The 27,705-nt window shown below is 34.5% G+C and overlaps 1 protein-coding gene across 4 annotated transcripts in view; it reads right to left on the reverse strand.

Annotated features, from left to right (window-relative positions):
- Positions 1-203: 203 nt before the first annotated feature.
- Positions 204-27,705, reverse strand: part of ZNF148 (zinc finger protein 148) — a 131,324-nt gene continuing 103,822 nt past the window's right edge. For all 4 annotated transcript variants that reach the window (XM_077767635.1, XM_077767633.1, XM_077767632.1 and 1 more), the window contains 2 exons: positions 7,100-7,218; positions 204-6,777 (listed from right to left, as the gene is read on the reverse strand). In XM_077767635.1, the coding sequence (XP_077623761.1) occupies positions 5,179-6,777; positions 7,100-7,218 (1,718 nt within the window). In that variant the 3' untranslated portion in view covers positions 204-5,178. The remainder of the gene's footprint in view (positions 6,778-7,099; positions 7,219-27,705) is intronic.

Here is a 27,705-nt window from a genome sequence, read left to right on the forward strand (position 1 = left end):
TATGTACAGGTTTAATTATCAATAGAAAATAAAAATTTACAGTGATTGAGAAAGGGTCAGAAAATGGGATAGGAAAAGTAATACTGTATAATCAGAATATCCTATCATCCTACCAGTTTTAATGACAGGGTTTTTTCCTTTATTAGTTGAAATACAAAGAAGGCATAGGGGATCCCAGGAAAATAACACTATATATCAGAAAATTCAACGTGCTTCACCATCAGGATTTCCATCACACATTTAATTTCTTCTGTACAATTTTTATAAATGTGTTTTTCTTTTCAAAATCGTCAGATTTCCAGATTAAATTCAGCACTACACAGTATGCCCTTGAAGTAAAATGAGGTTACCTGCTTTATTTGGATACCAAGTTCCCTTCCAGACAGCATTAAAATAAAGACAAGACTACACAGATAAAATCCAGTATAATTCAAATCCAACAATGAAAAATTCCCCCCATATTGTTGCAAAATTCGTTCTACTGAAATGCTTTGCTACAATAATAAAAAGCATACATTACATATAAAAGATACCAGTGTACTAAAAAGTGACAGAAGTGGACTAGCAAATCCTTCAAAGCACATTATATAAATGACTAGCATTTAAAAACATTTCTCCTATAAAATGTAGGTCATATACATTTATAAATTGGCGGTTTTATTTCTAAAGCAGTGATGTGTGTTCAAATAGTTAGCTGTTCTGTACAGTATAATATCTACTCAATTCAAACTACAATAGGTTTGTCTTTCTTTGTACTGAAGTTGAATAAATTCATCTGTTCAGCTGAGAAATCAAGCTTGAAAAATAAGTATCTAAAAATCAAAGTAGAAAGTTCAGAATTACTGAAATGTAACTATGAAATATGAAGAGAACTATGTCACAATGGAGCTGAAGTCACCTCAAAACTTACGGGCTTGAATCTAAAACAGAAACAAATATTAAATTCAAAGCAAACCACAAAGTTAGGTAGCAGTACAGAAGCAGGAAACAAAAACAAAAACAGAAACAAACCACACCCCCCTTCCTTCAGTGTGATGGGCACTAAGTTTTGCGGTCTTCCTCCATCTTGCAGAAGAGTGGTAAGGCCATTCAATGCTTAGTGAAAGTGAGTACAGATGAAGTCAGATATAGCCTGTCTCCCCTGCAACTTCAATTATGCTGTGTAAACAGTGTTATGTTCCAACAGGAGGAACAATGGAATTTACTTATAAAAATTGATTAAAGATAATCATTATTAAATGAAATAAGGAGAATAACTCTGAAATGTTTTTAGAACTTTCCTGATGCTACTTGTAAAGTTAGCACTGCTATGTATTATTGCTTACGTACAGTACAACATCATATGCCTTCTAACATAAAGCAGTACTGTGATTTGTTTGTACATATTTACAGATTCTTAAAAACAAGCTGTAAAAACATTACATACTTTCAGACAATACAAATTAGCACATTGGTACTCACTTCAAAACAAATGGAATGCATAACATTAATAAACATCATAAAGGAAGACTCACATAAAAGTCCTTGATTGTCAAGACACGTTTATATATAAACTCTAACTGTGCAGAATTAAAGATTCAATCATAGGTACATCCTTATTTGATGAACCGTATTTACAGCATGGTATTGCATAAAAAAATAAAATAATGTTTACAGGGTTTTACTTTTTTATCCATTGGATTAAAGAAAGCAACAAACACAACAAGAAATGTTTGTCTGCTTTAGTTTGTTTCCTACCAAGGTTTAAGTGAAAAAAGGAAACATACGGTTTTATTTGCAGAATATAGCAAAACAACTGGAAAATTATTTCCCTGAAATAAAGCAATTTGAAACGGAAAAAGTTTAAATTAAATTGCAGTGTCAAAAAGTTTCTCATTGATTATAATAGTGCTTCTTCAAGTAATTATACTGTGAAAAAACAAGTTCTAGTTTTAAGATGTTCTATGTCTAAGAAATGTGGTACTACAGTAATGCCTACTTTTAAAGTTTCCCGGCTTTTTTTTTTATTTTTTAACAGCCCTTTAAAAACCCAAATTGATAAAATGAAAGAAGTGGCAAAAGATCTTACCTAGCTGGCACTTTGCAAGTTTCTCTCCCCTGTGGAAATGAAAGCCTACCCTGAGCATAAGACCTCTTTTGCCTCTCAGAAAGGGAAAATTACCCAACCACTGACAGTCCTCAGCCAGAGCTAAAAGGATGGGTTTCTATGGTACCAAATAGAAAATCTGCAAGTAGATCCAAAAGATTTAAAAGCCACTCAAATATTCTGAACCAAATGAATATGTGTACAATTAAGTTTAAAAAAAAAAAAAAAGAGCTTTTAGATGGTCAACAGATATTACCTCATCTAACCTGATCTGCTTCCAATCTTCAAACATGAGTACGTCCTAAGTGAAAAAGCATACCTCACTCACACTGACCAAAAGTTTAATGGTATAAGAGTATGTTTTAATGGAACACTTTGCTAACTGAGAGAAATGAAAAACACAAATTGCAAAAGGATTATATCATATCCTCAGTATTCTGATCGACAGCAGCACAAAAAGGCTACTTACTTTTTACTATTAATGCCCAGATAGAAATTAAGTAACTTTCTAAAGCAAAGTGGGGAAACCTAAACTGTTGAGATGTTTATCCTATGATGATAATACAAGGTAATTCTGGTAGGCATTTAGAATTTCACAGTAAGAGAGCCACAACTACTATACTTAAATGGTATATAACTTATGCCAAAGTATTACTTATCTCAAAATCGCTTATAATGTGGTAGAAAAGTCTGCCATTATGTATACTTAAAGAAATGTGTTGAAGACAGGAATGCAACACCTGAAATTTTGCTTGCATAACTACCATTTTCAAAGGCCTGCCTTCCTTGGCTTACCCTAACTGCTCAGCAGTAGAGTCACACTCTAAAAACTGTGCTGGTGATGTTAAAGCAAACAAAAACTGTATACTATCCCAGGACTAAAAAAGTTTTTAACAGAACGAAATTTTTGATCAGGCTCAAAAAAAGAAAAAAAGAAAAAAAGAAAAAAAAAAAAGAAATCAACTCCGGAATAAATGCCTATTATCAAATAGTAGTATGAGAAAAATACAAATGCCTATACAATGTGAGCACAGTTCCATTTTTAACATCTCACCTGAATAAAGCCTTCTTGCAATTGCATGATTTGTAACATAACACACTATTCTTCAAAGTCAGTAATGGCAGAACTTAAACATCTACTTCAAAGAAGTCTAAAATTCTTGAAAAGTTTGACAGCAAAGAAAGCTGTCAAATGCGGAAATTAATATTTCAAGCAAAGCTTAATAACCAAAGTACAGAGGAAACCACATTAAACATAATTTATATTATCATAAAACACCAAAATATTCAAAATAAATGTAAAAGATGTTAAGGGTTGATATTTTCTTTGTTCCCTTTCTTTATGAGAACAGTCTTGGGATCCCATTAAATAAAAGAAACAATAATTTAAATGTAGAACATTCTATACTGAAACAAAGACTGCAGATCTACAGGGCCAATATAAAAGTGGAAATTAGGAACAATAAAGTTTCACCTTCCAAGGATATTAGAGTATCACTAGTGCTACATCAGTATGTGCATTGTGACAAAGATGGTGAAAATTAAAATAAGCAAAAAAGCTGGAACAAATTAAAGAGGATAATAAAATCAATAGAAGTAATGTTATTTTCCAAAAATTAAAACTGTCCAATGTGTAACTCAAACCATCATTCTTTAGAAAAGTATACAGATGTGTATATATAAAAGCACTATTTATTGTACCATGCTGTATTATTTTAAGACAAAGTATATATATTAAAAAAAAAAACATTCGTGGTATAAGGATAAAGTCTGTAGTTTATTTAGATTTTGAAATGCAACAAAAAGTTTCCGATCACTCATCTAGCTGAAAAAGAAATTGTAGTTACTAGAATTAGTAAACACTTTTGGTTTGTAAAATTGTAATGAGCAGTGTTCATTAAAAAGTAATTCAAGATAAAATAAGCAATTAAAATGCCCATTTCTTTAGTTTCTCTGGATACTGTTTAATTATCCAATCTATCAAGATTCTAGAAAGAGAAGGATTAAACTAGGTTTTACAGTTCCAAAGATACCCAATTTCCTTTTATTGCCAAAAATTAAAATTGTCAATTATGAGATGATTATGACACAACCATATCAAACCTAAAAATCTAATTTTTTTACTTTGAGAAATCAAAAATACCAAATAGATTCTAAGTGCTCTATGTTAACTGAAGTGTATATGTAAAAGTAAAATACAATTAAGCTTTAAAACGTGGAATATACATTTTGTGTAAGCATTATGTTCTTGGGAATGTAATCTACAGAATATCTTTTTACTAAAACTTCAAAACCTTGATACCTGCACATGAAAAATCATAAAAAATATCTAAGTACAACTGTACAAAGAAACTGACACCAATATGCATACTTCCACAGAGAAGTGAATGCTTCAACAGTTACGTATTTTGGTAAAAGTTTTGAAAGTATGCATATTTTAAAAGTAATTAGGCTTTTAAATAGTGGAGTCTTAGACTATCAGATTTTTATTACTTTTTTTCTCAAAAAAAAAAAAAAACCATGTCAATATAATGCAAAATGAAAATCAAGGGTATATGGCATATCATTCTTTTTAAACGGTGGTTTCTTGGTTTCTTTTTTTTTCCTCCTATAGGACACACTAATTTATTTAAGCCATAATCTCTTGACATTTAAACTTTTAAGTTCACTCTGTTTGTAAAGTATACTCAGATTCCCTGCTGAAGTGCAATGACTATGCTGAAAAACTTAGAAACAGTATGAGTAAATTTCACACAATTACTAATCTCCTAAGAATGTACAATGTTATCAATTAGGAAACAATTGTGCGAAAGTCTTTTTTTTTTTTCCTTTTAAACTCGGTGTAGGTGGAATAGCAAGTTTCTGTTCTAAAACAAGTAATGCATTGCTTCTATAAAGGTGACAACATGTAAGGCAGTTCAAAGAATGCTGACTAACCAAACAAAATGCAGTTATTGGATTATCTTGCTATTCATATCAGCTTAACTTGTTATAACGCATTGCTCTTAAATCTGTACAGCACTCCATTTACACAGAGTAACCCCACTCTTGATTAATCTGTTCTAAAGTGCCAGTATTATTTACACTTTTTTTTAGCCAAAGGTTTGGCCAGTTGTAGCATCAGGTGAAGATGTCATCCCAGCTCTATTATCATTTACATTCACCAAGGGAAATTCTGGAAACTCAGCACTTGTCCCTGGTCCCCGAAGGTTCACCTGTCCATTGGCAGTGCTAAACTGAGTAGCTATTCCAGCTCTTGATCCATGATATGGAGCGCGGAAGGGCTGTTCAAAGGAGCTCATTTGGTAAGCTTGGTGGACAGGCTGAGCCTCAGCTTTTTTCTGAGAAGTCACTTGATCCAAAAAGTCCTGGGTTGATGTGGCAGAAGCATGGTTTGTCTCATCACCTGAAAAGGGAAATGAGTGCTGTGAATCACCAACTATTAGTCCAAAGTGGGACTTATCTGGAGTTGTTCTTAGTGGAGAATTCATTCCTGATCGAAAGCTATTGATGGGCATGGTTGCATAGACTTGCTTGTCTATGGAAGAGAATGCTGGCTGATTTGGAAGGGTCTGGTTATCAGTCACAAAGTTAAGGCTCGGGCTATTCAAATAGGCATCATTTTGGCTAGTTCTGTCCAAAGCCTGCTGCAGAAACTTTGAGTATTCCTGCAACATGTTGGCTTTATCTGATGAGGATGCTTGGGAGCTTGATCCAACATTTTCTGCCTGGGTAACCTCGGGTACTTCTGAAGAATTTATTGATATGCTAGAAGTCACCTCAGTGTCTGCAACACTGAATGATATCTCATGCTGTCCATTAGCTTTATGGGAGTAATGATCCAAGAGAGTCTGCAGTACCTCATCTGGAATAACATTTTTGTCATGGTTACTCTTAATCTCCACATTCAGTGCCTGTGAATCTAATATGGATGCCGTAGTACTTTCATCAATGACACTCGCCACAGCTGCTTGTGTTACAGAAGGCTGAGAAGCTATGGTACCCACATTCAGCGCGTACTCTCTACTATTGTTACTCGCTGCTTGAAGATATCGCTTCTTCTTCAAAAACTGCATGGCATCATCATAATTAGTACTACTGTGCACAGGTTTACTGGGCCCTTCCTGCAAATTATCGACCTGATCAATGTCAGCATTGCCTTCGGAGTCTAGTAAAGCTTGTTTATCCACAAGTTCAAAAGCATACTTTGAAACTTTGCTCTCTTCATATGTGGATAAGGGCGAAATTGTTTGATTTTGCTCCAGTGGCTGTTTCAGACTTCTCTTACTATTTATTTTTTTGAGAACCAACTTAGGTGGATGTATTTCTCCTGATGCATCTTCTAAATGCGATCCCCCAACTGACGAATGTGGCATTTCAACAGCATACTCTGCTACCATATACTCATCTTTTACTTTAGTACTTGACGAATAGAGGGGCAAGTAATCATTTTTGTCTTTCTTCAGGTCAGATTTATCCAAAGCACTCTCTTTGTCCATCCCAGATGATTTTTTCTCAGTCTTCTGCCTTTTCTTTTTTGGCAGTGAGTTATCTTTTGGTGATGTAGAAAAGCCAGAATCTTCCTCAGATGTCAGAAGGCCACCTTTGATGGCACATCTGTTTAGCTTTTTGTCATGATTTTCATGGCACATACGTTTATGTTTCAATACACGATCTGTTCTGGAAAAATACTGTCAAATTCAGATTTCAGGAGTGAGTTTTTTGTTTTAGTTTGTGTTTTTCGTCAAGCAAGAAAAGAAAAGAAAAAAGTAATTAATATAAAAATAGATATAAGCATAGTAGTATAAGCAATTCCAAATGAATTTGCTGAGCCATTCGCCTATTATAAATCTAATCAACAGCAGTTGGGAGGTTCTTCAAACAGTTCTAATGGTAATGTATTCTAATTAACCACGATGATTTTATAATTTATAATTTAATTTAGAAGAATTTCAGTGTCGATCATACTTCAGCAAAGTGGTTAAGAAACAAACATTTCAAACAACCCCTTACCTGTAAACAGTATTCACACTGGTAAGGTTTTTCTCCACTATGAGTTCTCTTATGCCTTTCCATGTGATATTTTTGTATGAATCTCATACCACATTCATCACAGCGAAATGGTTTTTCACCTAGCACATGATATAGAGAGTTTAGAACAAAACAAGTGTTATAAAATAACGTATTACTTTACCACAAGAATCTCTAAGCAAATGGCTCTTTGTTCCCTTGAAATGACAAAAACTCTACCCCTCTATTAAATACATCTTCCAATTTAATATGTAAAGCATATTTTGCTTTGGGGCGCCTGGGTGGCTCAGTCAGTCTTGATTTCAGCTCAGGTCATGATCTCAGTCTGTGAGATGGAGCCCTGAGTCAGGCTCTCCACTGACAGTATGGAGCCTGCTTGGGATCCTCTCTCCCTCTCTGACCCTCCCCAGCATGTGCGCTTGTGCATGCTCTGCCTCTCTCTCAAAATAAACAAACATTAAAATATATATATATTTTGCTTTATAAAAATAAAAGATTTGCATGTGCCATTGGAAAGAAAAGACTGAAAGCAGGCATACTCAATTTCTCTGCCTTTCTATGATGTGTGTACATACAACACACTCTCTCTGTGGAGACCAACAGTACCAGGAACTTATAGCAAGATGAACATGGTTTTTAGGAGAGTAGTTGAAGCTTTTAATCTTTTCTATTCAATCATACAAAATGCTGTTTTAAAATTTTTTTTGATAAAAGAAAATGTTACCCATACATAGTCCAACACAATTCTTGGATACACCTTTTCAATTCTTCATTTCTTTTCAACAAATATTTGTGGTTAAATGAAATCTGAATCCTAGGAAATATTCTTAAAAATCTAATTTATTAAAACATAAAAAGAACTTAAATTAGAGACTAAATTTCAGAAGATTTGTTAATAACTGATCATTTTTCTCAACTCAAACCAGCATTTCTCAGGTCCTTTTTGGGGGGAATGAATCAAACCAAGTTCTGCTCATCAGACACATAAACCTTGCTCCCATCCTCTCCATTTTATGTTTTAAAGTCTCATAAGGACTTCTTGGCTGTAAGGAACCATTACTAATGAGATCCAAAATAGTTTTTACTGATAAAACCACAGTAAACAGAAGGGTGTGACAATAAGTTACCTTGAATAATACCTTTTGGGAAGCAATTGTTTCTATCTTTTATACATTCAACAAAATCTTATGGAATACTTGCTCTCTAACCCATAACCCTGCTGCAGGTGATTAGAAGTGTAAGATTCATTACTTGTCTTCAAAGAGCTTGGGAAACCAAATGCACATAGACAATTAACTAATAAAACTATGTCCAGCTCCAGTTTACTTTTATGTTTTATCTCACTACCTTTCTTCTTAAACCTTTTTCTCCAGCCAAATCAAAATACCTATCATCTTGTGCTTTTCTACCTCTGCTACAATTCACACTGCTCCTTCAGTCAAGAATGCCTACCTCTGAGTGTTCAGGTGCTACAGTCTCAAGTCCCAACCCAAATCTTCTGAGATCATCTGCCCTATTCTTTCAGGGGGAAATTATCTTGATCTTCTTTAAATTTCCACAGAATTTCATCTGTGGCTCTCCTACGGCACTCATTAATTCATCTCAATAATTATTTTGTACATCTCTATACTATAAGAGCACATTTAAGGTGAGAATCTGAGCCTATATTATCTTTACATAGCTCAAAATATTTTGTGCATTTAAGTGTCAAATGCATGGCATAAATTATTATTACCACGGATTACTAGTGGGAACAATGTTACTGAGCTGGTATGATTTGGAAAACCTTCTTGCCAGTATTAAAATTTAAAGTGAATAGGGGCGCCTGGCTGGCTCAGTCAGTTAAGTATCCGACTTCGGCTCGGGTCATGATCTCACGGTTTGTGGGTTTGAGCCCTGCATCAGGCTCTGTGCTGACAGCCAGCTCAGAGCCTGGAGCCTGTTTCAGATTCTGTATCTCCTTCTCTCTCTGACCCTCCCCGCTCACACTGTCTCTCTCTCTCTCTCTCTCTCAGAAATAAATAAAACACTAAAAAAAAAAAAAAGAAAAAGTTTATAGCACTTAAAGAGACTGTATATGTGATTACAGACAAAGAAAGAAAATGTAGTGGGAAACAACACAGAAACTGAGGATTTAGTTACTACAAAATGTCTAGGAGAAATGGTGCCTAAGAATAAATATAATTTAATTTGGTGACAAGTAAATTACTTGAAATGATCTTGTGGTAGCTTTCAAACTGTGCTCTTGGGGAATTCCACAAAAGGCTGATGTCAGTGTGGCAAATAGCTCTAAGAGTGCCACCCAGATTTCAGAACAGAATACTTACACTTCTGTATAATGGGGTTTTGAGTAAGGACTTCAATAGTTCAGAGGCTAGATTAAGACCTTAATACAACTAATCAAGACCAATTCACTTATTTCACAAAAAATAAAAAATAGAAGCTAGGAGAAGATGACTTCTTAAGAAAAGTTAGGAAATGAAAGAAATGAGGAAAAGGAGATGAGTAGTAGTAATTAGGAGGCAATCTATTCAAGAGCAAATAGTGTTAGAGCCTGAAATTAATTCATTTGAAGGCAGAAGGGAAGAAGCCAATGAAGGAGAAAAGTATAATACTGAACTAAGATTAAAATGAAATATTATCGTCAATAATCAAAAGAACAAGATCTCAGAGGAACCTACAATGAAAAGGGAATGAGAGTACAGATTATATTTTAGGGGAAAAAAAAAAAACAGTTGCATATTTTGACAGAGAATGTAGTTGATAAAGTATATTAAGGTCAGAAGTGAAAGTCAGTTCTCAAAAGTGAGAAAGGATAAAGGAGAAAATTAGTGGATTAATAAGAATTCAATTAATGCTGCATGATATTCATGGACTGGCAGACTTAATACTGTTTAAGATGGTTAATACTCTCCAAGCAGATCTACAAATTCAAAGCAGAAACTGACAACCTCATCCTAACATTCATTTGGAAATGCAAGGGATCCAGAATAGCCAAAACAGTCTTTTTTTTTTTTAGATTTTTTTAACGTTTTATTTATTTCTGAGAGAGAGAGAGACAGCATGAGCTGGGAAGGTCAGAGAGAGAGAGGGAGATACAGAATCTGAAACAGGCTCTAGGCTCTGAGCTGGCAGTCAGCACAGAGCCCGACGCGGGGCTTGAATCCACGAACTGTGAGATCATGGCCTGAGCCAAAGTAGGACGCTCAACCGACTGAGCCACCCAGGCGCCCTAATCTTTTATTTTTTTTTATTTTTTAACATGTATTTATTTTTGAGAGAGAGAGAGAGACAGCATGAGCAGGAGGGGGCAGAGAAAGAGAGACTCAGAATCCAAAGCAGGCTCCAGGCTCTGAACTGTAAGTACAGAGTCTGACACAGGGCTCAAACTCACAAGCTGTGAGATCATGACCTGAGCTGAAGTCGGACATTCAACCTCCTGAGCTACCCAGGTGCCCCCAAAACAATTTTAAAAAAGAAAAACTAAGTAGAAAGACTCACACTTCCTAATTTCAAAATCTACTACAAAGCTACAGCAGTAAGATAATGCGGTAATGGCATAAAGAGAGCTATATATCAAGGAATAGAATTGAGAGTCCAGAAATAGATCTTTACATTTATGGTCAACTGAGTTTCAACACAGGTGCCAACATACTTCAATGGGGGAAAAATGTTTTTTTTTTTTTTTCCCCAACAAAGATGCTGGGCCAATTTGATACTCACACGCAAAAGAACAGAGTTGGACCCCTACCTTGCATCATATATAAAACTTAACTCAAAATAGATCATAGGCCTAAATGTGAGAACTAAAACTATAAAACACTGAGAAGAAAGCATAGAAATATTGTGACCTTGAATTAGGTAATCATTTCTTAGACCTGACACCAAAAGTCCAATCAACCAAACAAAATATACAATGTACTTCATAAAAAAACATTTACTTCTTCAAAAAACACTATCAAGAAAGTAAAAAGAAAAAAAGATATAGCTGCTGTGGGAAACACTCTAGCAACCCCTCAAAATGTTACACACAGAATTACCATATGACCTAACAATCCTAATCCTATATACATACCCAAAGGAATAGAAATAGTGATTCACTCAGATACTTGTATCCCAATGATCATAGACACAGTATTAAGAACAGCCAAAAGACAGAAACAACCCACGTGTCCATCAGCATTAACAATATGTGATATATATACACTCCATGATATATTATTCAGCCATAAAAATAAATGAAATTCTGATGCATGCTACAACATGGATGAACCTTAAAGAAATTATGCTAAATTAAAGAAGCCAGGTACAAAAAGGACGAGTATTGCATGATTCCACTTAGATGAGGTACGTAGAATAGCCAAATTCACAAAGACAAAAGTAGAACAGAAATTACCAGGGACCGGGAGAGGGAGGAAAGGAGAGTTTTAACCGTATTACTGATTAATGGTTAGAGGTGTACGTTTGATCACCTAATATTGTAAATGTACTTCATGCCACCAAATTGTACGCTTGAAAATGAATAAAATGCTAAACTTCATGTGATTTTTTTTTTTTTAGTGAAAGATAACCTCTAGAATGGGGTAAAATATTTGCAAATTATGTATAACGGATGTGCATCCAGTATATGAAATGAACACTTACAACTCAGCAGTTAAAAAGACAATCTAAGAATAGGCAATGGATCTGAATAGACAGCTCTCCAAAGACATGCAAACAATCAAAAAGTACTTGAAAAGATGCTCAACATCACTGTTCATTTAGGGTAATGCAAATCAAGACCACAATGAGATACTTCACACTCAATAAGAGAGTTAAAATAAAAAAGACCATCACAAATGTTAGCATGGATGTAGAGAATCTGCCCATATTTTCAGGACATATTTGTAGTTTCATCTTTTACATTAAATCTGATATACTTGGGATTCATCCTGAGGTCCTGTTTTCCCAGTACCATTTACTGAAAAGTTCCATTTTTTGCAATCACTTCTTTAATCAAAATCATATACTAGTAAGTTCTATGGGTCTATTTCTAAACCTTCTGTTCCATTGGTCTGACTATTCATAAGCCAGAAAGAAAATATTTTATGACGTTATCATCTGGTAGGGCTAATCTCCCTCACTGTTCTTCTGCTTTATTCACTTTCCATATTACTTTGGAATTATCTTGTCTAGTATCTGGAGTAGGGGAAGGGAAAGGGAGAACTGCCTGAAATATTTATGTTAACTTATTTAAAAAACTGGTATCATTTATGATGCTGACCTCTCTCACCACTGAATGAATGAATGAATGAATGAATAACTCCTCCCAGAATAGTAAAAAACAAACTGGAGAAGGGGGATATGTCCTCCCATTTAATCAAGTTTTATGTCCTCAACAGTTTGTTAATGATTTCTTCATATGCAATTTCCCACATTTCTTATTGTTGCTGCTGTAAAAAAGTGTTTTCTTCTGTTATACCTTCTACTGTGGGTGTGTACATACAAAGTGTATGGTTTTCTATTTTACTGAATTTGCTGGCTACTATTCTCAAATATTATATTACAAAGTACTGGTGAAAAGGGTAACAGGGGGGCTGGCAGGGAGGAGGAAAAAAAAGTAATGGTGATAATGTGCTCTGTATCTTACTCTTGACTTTAGTACTTTGTTATGTCTTTTGAATGAAAATAAAAAATAAAATGATTGATAACATAATTCCCCTAATAATAAAATAAAGACATAGAAAATCCCTTTATTGTGTTTCCCCTTGAGAACCAAGGCCCCTCTACTAGAAAAGACAATCTATACAGCATTTGAATAATTTCAAGATTAAGAGGAAAAAGCTTACTTAAAAAATAACAGTAAGTTGTGGGGGGAGGGGGGATGGGCATGGAGGAGGACACTTGTGGGGATGAGCACTGAGTGTTATGTGGAAACTAATTTGACAATAAACTATTAAAAAAAAACAAAAACTTCTCAAAAAAAAAAATAACAGTAAGTTTATAAATACTATTTTCAATTCAGGAAAGCAGTAATATGGGGAGGCAAAAACAAAGTGTTCCACTAATGGTAATTTCCAATACCCAAGAGGCCTGGGTTTTCTCTTCTAACTGGTAACTTTAACACTGCACACACTGAGCTACTTGTGGGTAAGAAATCTTTAACATATGAGTAATTATTGGGCCAAATTATATACAAGTATTAAGGACAGAAACTTTATGCATAAAGTAGCTCAATGTGGCCTGATATATTAATCTGATTGTTAGCAGTTTCAACTATGCCTCTTCTTCCTCTTCAAACTATTCCAATCCAGCTTTTACACTTACTTCATCAAATGGTTCTTGCACATTACCTTCAAGTTACCAAATTCAACCAAAATCTTTTCAGCTACCTTAGTAGACCTCTCAATAGCATTCAAATCAAGTGATCCTTTTTTTTTTTTTTTTTTTTAAATTCACTTTCTCTTTGGCTTCTATGGCAGCCATGATCCTTCAGCATCTCTACCTGCTCCCGACTCACCTTCCTCCCTCCAACCATGAAATGTTTTAGTTCTTCAAGGCTTCCTCCTAAGGTTTGTGCTTTTTCTTTCTTTTTCTTTGGCAAGAAGGGAAACTCCTCTACTTCCATAGCTTTAATTACACTAAAATCTGAGTTCTAAACCTATATATCCAAACTGCATATTCAACAAACATATCCACCTCTAGGACACTGGGGGATCTCAAATACACCAACCTGTGATCTTCAACCCACAGTTTAGTCCTTCTCTTGATTCCTTATTTGTATGAACGGCACTCCCATCCATCTAGTTTTGCAACCTAGAGGCCCACACAACGTTTCCTTATCCCCTCTCCAAATGCAACTAATTAACAGGTTCCACCTATTAAATACTTGCCAAATCCCCACACTTCTTTTCACTTCCCACTGTCATCACCCAAGTTCAAGACACTATCAGGCCCTGGACTGGACTATTTATATAATAAACTTTTAATAGTAGGCTCTCTGGGATCCCCTCTCATCTCCTTACAATTCTATACCACTCCCAGATTTTGTTAATGTAAGTATATCTTATCACCTTTAAAATCTTATCCATGGCCTTCAACTGTTCTTAGAATTAAAAACAAAAAAACAAAAAAACCCCAAACTCGGTTCTCTATGAACTGGCCCCTGCATGTCTGATCTTTCTTCACAATTCCCTACTTTACTTTCTGAGCTCTAATCAAAGTGGCCTTGCAATTCCTATAACTAATCATGTTTTTTTTCTCTCCTCTAGGATCATTTTCTCCTAAAATTCCTCCCCAAAACCAATTCTATGATAGTGAATATAAAGTGCTATATACTCAAGAAATGGTATCTACTGTTCTGATTAATCAGATGGAGTGGCAATTATTTTAAGAATGAAGTCTTGTTAAAATCTAGGTCAAAAATATTTATGGTAGTACTAAGCCTATGACAAAGTTCACATGGCCTATCCAGTAATACATTGTTCACAACAGAAGGAACTTTCCATCTTTAGTAAGTCATAAGAGTAGGTATAACAAAATTTACAAGAATGATCAATACTACTCTAACCAAAAACAATCATGCACTACTGTGAGAAGCACTGTAAATACTTAAGAACATGGGATCTAGAGCCAGACCAGCTGGGTTTTAATGCTGGGCTCAGCATTTCTTAACTGTGAGAAACTAAGCATGTTACTTAAACTCTTAAGACTTAATATTCTCATCTGTAAAGTACAAATATTAAATATTAATAAAACATACTTCAGAATCAAATGTTAAATTAGATAACCTGTGTGAGCTAATTTAAAAATGAAACCTGGTATACTTTAATAGTTCAATAAATGTTAGTTATTAATAAAGAAATGAAGAGGTTAATAAATGCTTATCATTATATTTACATATTGATTATAGTTATAAACCCAATGGCTGGGCTATAATATCCCAAAAGCAAACATCCTTAACTTAGACAATAAATCTGGGAAAGGGAAACAAGGAGAATTATTGAAATAAATACATGGGCTAGTAATCATATATTTGGTTATACACTTAAGATGCACCTTTGGCATATAGTCCTTCCAGGTTGTTAAAAGATCATTTATCAATCTAAAAGGAATGCATAAAAAGATATACCTCAGAAATACTGCGGGATTCAGTTCCAGACTACTGTAATAAAGCAAATACTGCAATGACAGGAGTCAAATGAATTTTTAAATTTCCCCAATGCTTATAAAAGTTATATTTATAATCTACTATAGTCTATTAAGTGTGCAATAGCATCGTGTCTTTATTTATTTTTTAAAATATTTTTATTTCTAGGAGAGAGAGAGAGACAGCATGAGCAGGGGAGGGTCAGAGAGAGAGGGAGACACAGACTCTGAAATAGGCTCCAGGCTCCGAGTTGGCAGTCAGCACAGAGCCCGACGTGGGGCTCGAACCCACGAACCGCGAGATCATGACCTAAGCGAAAGTCGGACGCATAACTGACTAAGCCACCCAGGCGCCCCAGCATCGTGTCTTTAAAAAGACACATTCTCTTAATTTAAAAAATCTAAGCTTTCAGCAAGCTATAATCTCTGATCATAATAATGAAAAAGTTTGAAATTTGCAAATTATTGCAAAAATTACCAAAATGTGACACAGAGACACAAAGTGATCAAATGCTATAGCACTAATAGACATGTGTGATGCAAAGTTGCCACAAACCTTAAATCTGGGGGCAGAAAAAAAAGCAGTAACTGCAAAGCACAATAAAATAAGGTATGCTTGTACTATGCAAGAAACTATCATCTATAGGAAATAATCTGGGACTAAACTACAACCAATGAAGTATCAATTAGGTCATTAAATAAAAACGGTGAAGATACCACAGTAACATGAAGACGTATCAGTTAAATCAATACACACCAAAAAAACAAACAAACAAAAAAACCCAAAAGGTTTTAAATAATGAAAAAAGTAATTTTTCCAGGTAGCAAAATTTTAAAGTCCACCTTTCCAGTACAATAGAATGACTTTCTTTCCCTAGAATGGAGGTCAGGGAGAAACTTCAACTCCTGCCATTTCAAACTTTAGACTAAACATTGACAACATCTGCCCATTTACAATAATAGGTTGGGGTCATCACCTCCTCCCACAAAAGAAAATGAAGAAAGAGTTCTTTCATTTCCTTTAGGCTTTTCTTCTTTTGTGGAGCTGATGTGTATGAAATTATACATTTACACTGTAATTTTTTAAGAGGTCTAGTTTCCTTAAGATGAAACAGCAACTGACAGGTGGGGACCTATTTGGGGCTTAGATTTTAGACCTCTGCTTAATGAGATAGACAACACTGAAAAATGATCACTCAGCTTCAGTAAGGGCAATATCCCAGGCAGACCTTATTCACCTTTTTAAAGATTTGAGAGTTGGTCTAGGAATCATATGTGAAACACATTTAAACAAACACTGTCCTAATTCTAAAATTAAACTGAACATCATACATTTATGGCAATTTCCACATCTTATTTTTCTATGGGCCAATATATGCATCCAATACACAATGTGTAATAATATCTAAGTATATTAATACTAAGTGACTTATGTCCCAATGAGGACATCTAGGCAGTACAAGATCAAAATTAAAATAATACCAAAAGGAAATTCAAATTAGAATCTCAAAGTGTAAGATTCTAAACAACAGTGAGCTAAGTAAGCACTACCTTGTCTTGTAAACATTTTAGTCTGATTTTGAACTTAATATAAACACCCATTTTCCAGCTACCTCTTGAAAACAAGTGCTCTAGAAAACAATGAAGGTTACATTAAGCACACAAAAAGGGTACCAAATCCACAGACTCTATCGAACCCCCTCTACTGCATCCCATAAAAAGAAAGAAACCCATCATCAGTTTATCTTCTTTCTTATTTATGATATTATCTTCATCAAAGACTGGACAAATGTACACCAGCTCTCATTTCAAAAAAAAAAAAAAAATTAACTAGGGTGTCAAAGGATGAAGAACCATTCTCTCAAAAACACAGGTTTTTTTTTAACACTAAAATACTTTTTCCTAATCTGAGCCCTAATTAGGGTCTTTTGATTTTTTTGCCCAATCTTACAACTGTCTCTATTATTGTCACAATAAAAATGATTTGTCTTTTTACATTAACTGTGGCTAACACTTTTATTTCATATATGATGCCTTTGAGAAGTATGGTATAGATATCCTAACATGGGCAAGGAGCATGAGAACTTTTAGCAAAGAATTCAGATAATGTGACTAGGAATTAGTGACAATTTCAAGCAGCTCTATTTTCTGATTTCAGATGGCAATTAAACAAAGATAATAAACAAGTGCTACAGTTCTAGGAACATACCATGAAGTCGTCTGCCTCAAGTACTTTATTTTTTAAAGTGCCATCTTAAAAATGCAGGTGAAATATGCATTCTAACCTAGAATATCTGTCTTATTTATGTCTTTAATGTTCACATTTTACTGAGCACCTACCATGTGCCAAGCACTTTCTGGGCACTCTTACAATTAAATCAACTCTATTCTTGTCAATTAAGTACATTATTCCCAGTTGCCAGGCTAGGAAACCTTTGCCCAAAGTCATAGTACTAATAAATCAGGCCCAGAACAAACGCTGGTGGCATTCTTTCATCTCCAGAAAAGTCACACTGGCAGCAAATGTACATATCTACCTCATGGTTTATTTCAGAGCAATCCCCAACTGTGAACCAATGCACACCAGGCTCTCATCAATTCATTACCAAGTACTAAGTGCCTGTCAGTGTCTGGAAATGACAAGAAAAGAGCAAGAGTGGAATAGTTGGAACCTAGGTTTTCTTGTTTTTTGTTTTTTTTTTCATTCTATTTGACTGATAAGTTTTCACAAATGAATATACTTTGAAAACATCACCACATTCAAGACAATGAATTCAACTATATAATCCCTTCCTCTCACCCTTCTTTCTCATTCTAGTCCCCCTTCTCCAGGCAACTGATTATCTGCTTTCTATAATTTATAGTAGTTTATATTACTATTATAGTTTCAAACACACACAAAAGAATATAAAGAACACTCATGTACCCATCACTCATCTTTAATAATTATCAACAAGTAGTCAATTTTATTTTATCTAACTAACCCTTCCCATTATTTCTTTCTTCCTTCCTTCATTTTAAGCAAACTTTTTATTGGAGTATAACAGTCACAGAGAAAGTAAACATATCGTAATCAGAGCTCAATGAATTAAGTCCATGGACTCATTTAACACATCAAGAAATAGAACATCACTAGCATCTTCTAAGCACCTCATGAAGCCTCGCCTAGTCACTAATCTCTCAAAGATAACTACTCCTGACCCTAGAGATTAGTTTTGCCTTTTAATAAACTGTTATGAAAAATTTTAAAGTATACAAAAAAGTACACAGAAGATATCCTTATCATATTCTAAAAGCAGATGTATTGAGGTGTAGTATACTTACACAAAAGTAAACAAAACATAAATGTAGTTTACTGAATTTTCCCAAAATGAATACACCTGTGTAAGCAGCATCCTACCCAAGAAACAGAATGTTATGCATACAGAAGCACTTCTACCCCTTTTCCATCAGTATTCACTATCCTGATTTCTGACACAGAACTCATTTTGCCTTGTTTATGAACAACTGAATGGAGTCATACAGTACATATTCTTTTGTGTCTGGCTTCCTATACTCAATGTCATGCTTTTATGATTTATCCACAACACTGTGTTTAGTATTCTATCACATGAGGATACTAGGATTTAATGACTCAACCCTTTATGGAAATCTGGGATGTTCGCAATTGGGGGCTATTAATAACAATGTTGCTTTAACATTCTTGTACTTGCCTCTTGGTGAATATATGTGTACTATATAAACATAACTAGGAGGGAAAATAATAAATCAAAGGGTTTGTATATGCACAGCCTTGGCAGATACAGTTTACTAAAGGGAATGTCCCAATTTACATACCCGTCAGCAGAATGTAAGAGTTCTGAGTGATCCACATCCTCTAAGTACTCTGTATGGTGTATATGTTCCATTTTAGACATTCTGGGGTGTGTTCAAGTGGTATCAGATTGCAATCGTTTTTCCTTATGGCTAATGAAACTGAATACCCTTTCATAGGTTTACTAATCATCTGGAGATCCCTTTGTGTGTGTTAAGTGACTGCTCAAGAGTTCTGCCCATCCTTCTATCAGCTTGTCTTCTCCGTAACAGACTAGTAGAAATTCTGTACATTAATCATCAGGCTTAGTTTTCACTTTCTTAACAGCTGAGTTTTAACGAAATATTAATGAACTGAGTCTTAACATTAATGTAACCCAGTTTGTCAATTTTCTTCTATCATGCCTAGCACTTTCAATATCCCAGCCAGAAAAGGTTACATCCTCTGTCTCTTTTTCTGTTTTCCTTTTTTTCCACTCAGTGATATTTTCTAACGATGTCTAACCATTTTTCACTAACCTTCTCTTTCACTATCTTTATTTTTCCATTAAGCCTATGTTATATATTTACATATATATATAACATTCTCCATCTTTTTACCTATTTTCTAAACCTTTCTAAAATTTTTTAAGCATATTCTAAACACAGCTTAGAATTTAAAGTCTTTTGCAAATAATTCTATCATATTAGCCACCCTAAAGACTGTTTTTATTATCTGTGTTTCGCCTTTTACCTTTTTATGATTCTATCCTATCATTTGGTATGCACTGTAATTTTTGACTGAATGCAAAATCTACATATGAAAATTTGTAGAGGCTCTGGATGATATTAATATCTTATAAGGAGAGTTCATCCTTTCTTCTGAGCACTTAGTGTAGGGGCTGATAACCTAAATTCCTAAATGGATTAGGGCAACCTGAGACTGGGTTATTTTATAGCAAGCCCAAGGTTCTGACCTTTCAAAATAAGAAATGCTGCTTCTTCTCCCCATCTTCTACTTTCAAAAAATGGTCAGTGACAAGCAAACTGCCTTACTATTTTAAAACTTAATACTTAGTACTAATTTCAACACTTTTACAATAGAATTTCTAAAATTTTATATAATTTATTCTAATGGTACCAAGTCTTCATGAATTCCATTATGGACTTTTAGACTATTCACTGTGAATGAGCATCTTTGCTAACTGAGATTGTGCCATTGATTCAATAAATGATGCAGTAACAGTATTTTAATTGCTGCAAGCAAAGCACACATCTGACAAATTACGTTCTATATATTTAAAATAAAAACAAACAAGTTATACGTTAAAAATACTTTCCAAAGGTAATTTATTTTCCATATGATGTAAATTAAATTCTTTTAGTGCTCTATCACTATGGTACTAAACATTGACTCATGTGAAATAGCTGCAGTTTAACCTGTTTTTTTTAGATAACAGATGTTATAATAATAACTCATAGTATCCACTGAATATAAAAAATTATTTGAAATATAGAATAAAACTTATCCTCCATATTAACAGGGAGAAAAATGAAGCCTAATATTCTTGCCAAATTTTTAGTTTTGGGTTTCTACATATTTCATAAAATAACTATATAGATTCATTTATCATTTTACTTTTTATTTTGTATCACATTTAGAAATAAAAAGTTAATACTGTATATAAAAATGAAATTAAATGTAACATTTTGGAAAATACCAAGAGGTCTTTCATGAAAACCATGATTTTCAATTTGAAAAAACAAGTCTATAGGAGAGAAAACTGCAAATCACATATCTGATATTAAAATAAGGAACATTCAAAACTTGAAGAACAAGTAATCCAATCTTTTTAACGGGCAAAATAATCAGAGACTTTACCCACCCCTCAAATATCTATATTTACACACAGATGGCAAATAAGGACATAAAAAGATAATCAAAATGTTTGGTCCTTTAGGAAATGCAAATTAAAACCACAATGAAAGACAAGTACACACCTATTAGAATGGCTAAAAATAGAGAAGTATGACAATGCCAGTACTGTCAAGGACATAGATCAAATGGACAGCTCATAAACTACTATAGAAGGCAAAATGGTATAGACACTTGGGAAAATAGTTTATTGGTTTCTCATCAAGTTAAACATACACTTACAATATGACCCAGCAATTCCATTTCTAGGTAGTTTCCTAAGCAAAATGAAAATACGTTAAAAAAAAAAAAAGAAGCTGTATGCAAATTTTTAATATCAAATGTTTATAGAAGCTTCATTCATAATCACCCAAAACTGGAAATAACCCAAATATACCTCAACTGGAGAATGGGTGAACCAACTGTTGTATATCCATACAATAGAATAATGCTCAGAAGTAAAAAAAGAATGAAATAACGGATGCATCAACAGCATGGATGACTCTCAAAGGCACTATAGTAAGTGGAAGGAGCAGGACTCAAAAAGACACGTATCGTATGGTTTAATTCATAGGACGTCTTGAAAGAGGCAAGGGATGGGAATTGAGGAATTTGGGGAGTGACAGAACTGTTCTCTATCTTGATTGTGGTGGTGGTTACACAAATGTATACATTATGTATAGATTAAAGATACTAAAGCTTACTGTATGTATATTATACCTGTTTAAAATAATGAAAAAAAGAAGTCTGAAGTCAAGAAAACATATTTCCGTTAAGATGAAAAAGGTAACAAAGATTTGAAGTATCTAAATGTATACCTATCTTCCTCCAAAAAATCAAAACTTTCCAACTCATATAGGAATACATACAGTACTACGAACTAATTAAAGTTCTCTTTTGAGTTTCTCGGTGAAATAGGAAACAGCTGAAAGTGAGAGGGTACGAGGAAATGGAGGTTTATGAAAAGGAGACAGTATGAAATATTTGGTTGGCAAGCTTTTTCTGAAAAAGATCAGAGAGTGAATATTTTAGGCTTTGAGAGTCATAGAGTCTCTGTCACAGTTACTCAACTCTGGTAATGTAGGGAGCAAACAGCCACTGACGTTCCATAAAGGAATGGATATGGCTATGTTCCAATAAAAGTTTAATTACTTACCATAACAGGCAGCAGGTGGAACTGACCCATGGGCTGAAATACGGACCTCATCTAGGTAAGTGGTACTGAACAGACTGAGAGAATACATGATTTCCAAAAGGCATTAAGGACCCCCCGCTTAATGTTTAATGCAACTCTAATTCTGCACAGCTTTCTGTTTTATTTCAGAAATGGGAAGGGTTAAATTTCCTAAAGTTGTAATTTAGCCAAGTGAGTACTATGCATGACAGAGAAGAAAAAGTACTGAGTTAAGCAAAGTAGTGATTACGACGTCGACAGAATTTAAACTGGAAAGGAAAGAGATGACGAGGAAAAGGAGTGCTAATGAAAAGGAGGTAAAATGACTGGATTGTAGGTCCTAGTAGAGATAAAAGATTGTTGAAACCTAAGTACCAAGAAAGCATCAGCATCAATAATAGGGGATAGTGCTTGGAAAATGAGAAAACTGAAATCATTAAGAGATTAAGGTTTGGTAACCACTAGCCTAAGGTATGACCAAGAGTGAGGTAGAATGAATGACGATCATCAACAAAGCAGAGGTCTAAGAATTGAGAGAAAGACAAAGAATAAACTTTGACAGTGGTTGGCAACCTTACCCTATAAAGAGCCAGATAGTAAATATATTAAGTTTTGTGGGCAAAGAGGTAAAACCAAGGATATTGTATACATACCTCTATAAGGAAAAAAGAACTTCTATGTATATTTTATTGATGAAATTCAGCATGTAATGATAATAATAAGGGTGATAAGAATAGAATAGCAGAATAATAACAGAATATAATTTGACCATACAGATGTACTAATGAGAAGACTGGGATTACTTTTTATGGGAGGAGGTCACGTTTCACTGAATTGGGGTTGAAAGTTAGGGTTCCCTATCATCAAAGTTGATTGCAAATGTTTATCTGCTAATGCTGACATGTAATGAGACTTTACATATTCTTTAAAACTCTTTTTTGTCACAAAGATACTGACATTTATCCATGAAAATAGAATTTTAATTAAGAATTATTCATCACTTGGAAGGCATTTATAGTATTCTGTTAGACTCTTTTCTTGATATTTGCCTTTTAGCATGCTATTACACTGTAGACTACGTCCAACTGAAGAGGAGGTGGAGTTACAGTTGAACGGTTTGTGAAATATGGAAATTTTTTTGCACTTGCATCAAGGTCTAAAATCTAATGAAAATATAATCTGAGGTTGGGAAATATATCTACCCCATATTTATGTGGGAATGCAGATTTTGATTCTTGTTGTAACTGGTACCAACATGCGAAGTGTGTAAAGCAGCATTTTGTGATTCAACATTAGCAGCTTTCAAAATGACTTTACCATAGAAGTTTCACTATAAGCACTGTTTTCCCCTTGTAGCATTAGGTAGGTTTAACTTACTAAGAAACATTTTCAAGTCTTCAGCAAAACCTAATTCAGAGCCATTTTCCAGTGTTCTATAGAATAGTGGTTGGGAGTAGTTCTACTCATTCAGAAAAAAATTAACCTTACATCTACACTCAGAAACTCCCCGGGGTGCTCAGTGTCTCAGTCAGTCAAGTGTCTGACTCTTGATCTCACATCAGGTCATGATGTCACAGTTCACGAGTTCAAGCTCCGCACTGGGCTCTGTGCTGACAATGTGGAGCCTGCTTGGGATTCTCTCTCTTTCTTTGCTTCTCCTCTGCTTGCATTCTCTCTCCCTCTTTTTCTCTCTCAAAAATAAACATTAAAAAAACCCCTCCCAATGAAAATTTACCAATTCTAACATATAACTATTTAGAATCAGTCAGGATATTCGCTTCTGTTTCAGATGAAAATTCATGGGAGCAATAAGGGTTAAATCTATTAGAGCAAATGAAGATTGCAGTTGATAATACTGGTTCAATGACACATAATAAATTCAAACGTTTCCACAAAGTACTGCTCAGGTAATACAATGAATAAGCTTTAAATGCTTTACATTTTCTCAAGCTTTGTAAATTAGTTCAACTAAACTTTTTCAGCTCCATGCATATTTCTCCCACAATCAGTTGTAACACATCTTAGTGGAGTCCACTTTGGATTATACTGAAATAATGTTTTCTCGTGTATTCTTTTTAAGAAAATAAAATCACATTTATTGAGATTTAACCATTTAAAGTGTATCATTCCATTTTGAAAACATTCTTGCCTATAGTTGTTCCACAGAAGCTAGTTCTTCAGTCACTTCACACTTGGCATGGTCTCCTTGAATAAATAACAACTGAGTAGTATTGGTAACATCTGTCAACTAATCAAGAGCCAAGGAAACCACTTTAAATCATTTGCCTTATTTTTTAATTGACTATTGATGTTGCTCCATGCAGGCTTTCCTTTGAAAACCAGAGTTCCACAATAAAAGTTTAGAAACCGTTAGACTATACTGCTTTCACTCCATTAGTTACTTCTGTTTAAACTGCCTTATTCTTCCTTTAAAATATCTTTCACATCCATTTCATTCCATTTCTGGTCTTAATATCTTGTTCTTAAGTTCAGGTCTTCATTACTTTTGAGAGTATGATAGTGGCATTCCTAAGAAATCTCATAAAAGCAATTACTGCAATGAGAGAGAAAAAGAAAGACTGGAATTTGATTTAGAAAACAAACTAAAAAAAAATATTTTTAATGTTTACTTTTAAGAGAGAGAGAGAGCACGCATGAGCAGGAAGGGGTAGAGAGAGAGGGAGACACGGAATTTGAAGCAGGCTCCAGGCTCTGAGCTGTCAGCACAGAGCCCAACGCAGGCCTTGAACCCACCAACCATGAGATCATGACCTGAGCTGAAGCTGGACGCTTAACCGACTGAGCCACCTAAGTGCACCAGGGGGAAAAAAAAGGTTTAATAGCTAATTAATCAATTTAAAACCCAAACACTTCTGACCAAATAAATCCAGACTGTTAAAGAATCAATAGCTTCAACTTTCAATTCACCACTGTAATGATTTAATATAAACGTTGGTCATACACAGCAGTCCGGAACATATTTATCATTCAAGAATTGTCATCCAAAATGTTATAATAATGCAAATGTAACAGCTTAGAAATATAAAATATCACATGAAATACACAGGGAAAAATGACCAAAACTGCTATTACTCTGCTAAAACAGTCTGTTACCACTGTCTATTTCTTGGCTACAATCTAATTCTTTTTAATATCATAAAAAACCTACATAACATCAGCTAGCCACTGAGCAAATTCTCCTACTAAATAATCTAGAAGTCTCGATGGTTAAGCACAGCATCAAGCGATGTTTTTGGTAGGTGGCCCTCTTTGTAACAATAATTCTCTTCTCCACTCTTGCTTAGCATTTCATCTCTTTAATAACAGCCCCTCAAATGTTTCCTAGTCCCTAATTATTTATGCCATGGCTTCAGCATAACGAAATCCTGGTATTTTTCACTGAATCCTAACAATTTAAAATAATACCTTTCAGTTCCAGGTTCCCATGAGTCCGTCCTCCATTTCCTCCCAATTCTGGCATTAGAAGAATAAAATGTCTTAACAGGAAGGTTTTTCTATAGGTATAAAGCTGACCTTCTTAAGACTCTAGAGTTACCGCTGATCAGACTTCATGTCCCTCCCCTCTATCCAATGATACAGAACTAAAAAGTAGATAAAGTAGGCAGGAACATAATCTGACTGAATTTTAAGGATGAAGACCACTCTTCCATTATATAAGCACAACAGGCCTATATATGAGAATACTATTGTGCTTCAAACAACAGCAATATATGCTATTCTATTTGTGCCAGTATTTTTCACAATTGCACCTGTCTTTTTAAATTTTAAATAATCTATAATCTAGTCAGCTCGCCAAGGTAATGAAGAGTTGATTGAATATACTTTTTAGAATAATTTAAAATGCACACTGAAAGTTCTTGCTCAGCAGTTATTCTTTATATGCCCTTAGAAAGTCAAAATCAAAATAGATAATGAAATGTAGGTAAAGAAAAATCAGTTAAGCCTTGTAAAGAATTTACAGACAGATGTAAATATATGTAAATATGTAAATATATGGGGGAGGGGGATCAATAAACTAGTTAATTTGTCTATCAGCTTCTTTACACAACTATGAGGAAGAGACAACAGCATGTCCTGAGGAAGTAAAGAGCAGGAAGTACTTCCATCAATGACCAATAATGCGAACAGCACAGAAGCAGCATGGGAAATGAAGCTGGAGAGATAAATTAACTGCCTACTACTATGTTAGGATGTCAGTCCTATGACATAGACTTGGTTCCTAACAGGATCATGAAGTTCATTCGACTTTCTTCACAAAATCTACAGGAGAGAAAAAAGTTATAAAATATGGAGAAGCAATTACTATTATTGTGACTGCTTTCAAAGAATGTTAAGACATTTCCATAAAATTCAAATTAGAGGTGAAATAATAACATTTAAGAATTTGTGAAAAACAGAAACTCTTCAGAGATAATGTCTACGGATCTTAAAAGTATCCAGGAAGGGTGCCTGGGTGGCTCAGTCAGTTAGTGTCTAACTTTGGCTTAGGTCATGATCAGGTTCCTGAGTTCGAGCCTCACGTCAGGCTCTGTGCTGACAGTTCAGAGCCTGGAGCCTGCTTCCGATTCTGTGTCTCCCCCTCTCTCTGCCTCTTGTTCATTCTCTTTTCTCTCAAAAATAAACAAACACTAAAAAAAAATTAAAGTATCCAGGAAAGTAAGAACAAATGAGATTGATAAGTAAATTTAGATCGCCTTACTCTATATCCTATTTCTTCATCTTTTGTACAAACCAGACAGTACATTTTGTCAGTTACTCTTCCATCAAAGACCCAAATAAAATATATGAATTCTGCAACTAAGTGTCATTAGGAGTTGTCAAATGAAAAACTTTATCAATCTATAAAAATATTTTATTAGCCAATTGAAACATCTGAAAACTTAATGAATTCTAGATGTGAAAAGCATGAATGTTGGTCATCCATGCAAATGGATTCTGGAATAATAAGTAGCAGTTGTCAAAAAGCTTCAAATACTGGAGAATCTTGAAGGTCTTCAGGTATTTGAATTCAAGGGAATAACTGGGTATTCTTCCAAAAATCATATTTAGATTCAACTGTCTAAATGCTTCATCTTCTGCAGAGTGTGAAAATAATAGGGGGTAGAGGGGACATCAAGGGAAAGACCCACATTAAAGTAACTTTCCTTATTCTAGACTAACTACATTTTCTAAGTAACTTTTTAAAAATGATTTTAAAACCATTAGAACTGAGAAATTGCTGCCAGAAGTTAGCTTTCCAAAAAACTGAGGAAGTTCTATGTGTTAAGTTAAATGTGGGGAGTCCTTTTTTAGTTCTTTTCCTGAGAATTAGTACATCCTATACTGTCCAAAAATGAAGAGAATACTGTGCACTGGGTGACTCAGTTGATTAAGTGTCTGCCTCTCGGTTTCAGCTCAGGTCACGATCTCCAGGTTTGTGAGATTGAGCCCTGTGCCGGGCTCTACACTGACAGCACGGAGCCTGCTTGGGATTCCCTATCTGCCCCTTCCCTGCTTGCTCTCTCTCTCTCTCTCTCTCTCTAGCAAAATACTTAATTTAAATATAAAAAAAAAAAAAAA

This window comes from Crocuta crocuta, unplaced genomic scaffold, assembly GCF_008692635.1.
Source record: "Crocuta crocuta isolate KB4526 unplaced genomic scaffold, BGI_CrCroc_1.0 scaffold45, whole genome shotgun sequence".
Taxonomy (NCBI): Eukaryota; Metazoa; Chordata; class Mammalia; order Carnivora; family Hyaenidae; genus Crocuta; species Crocuta crocuta.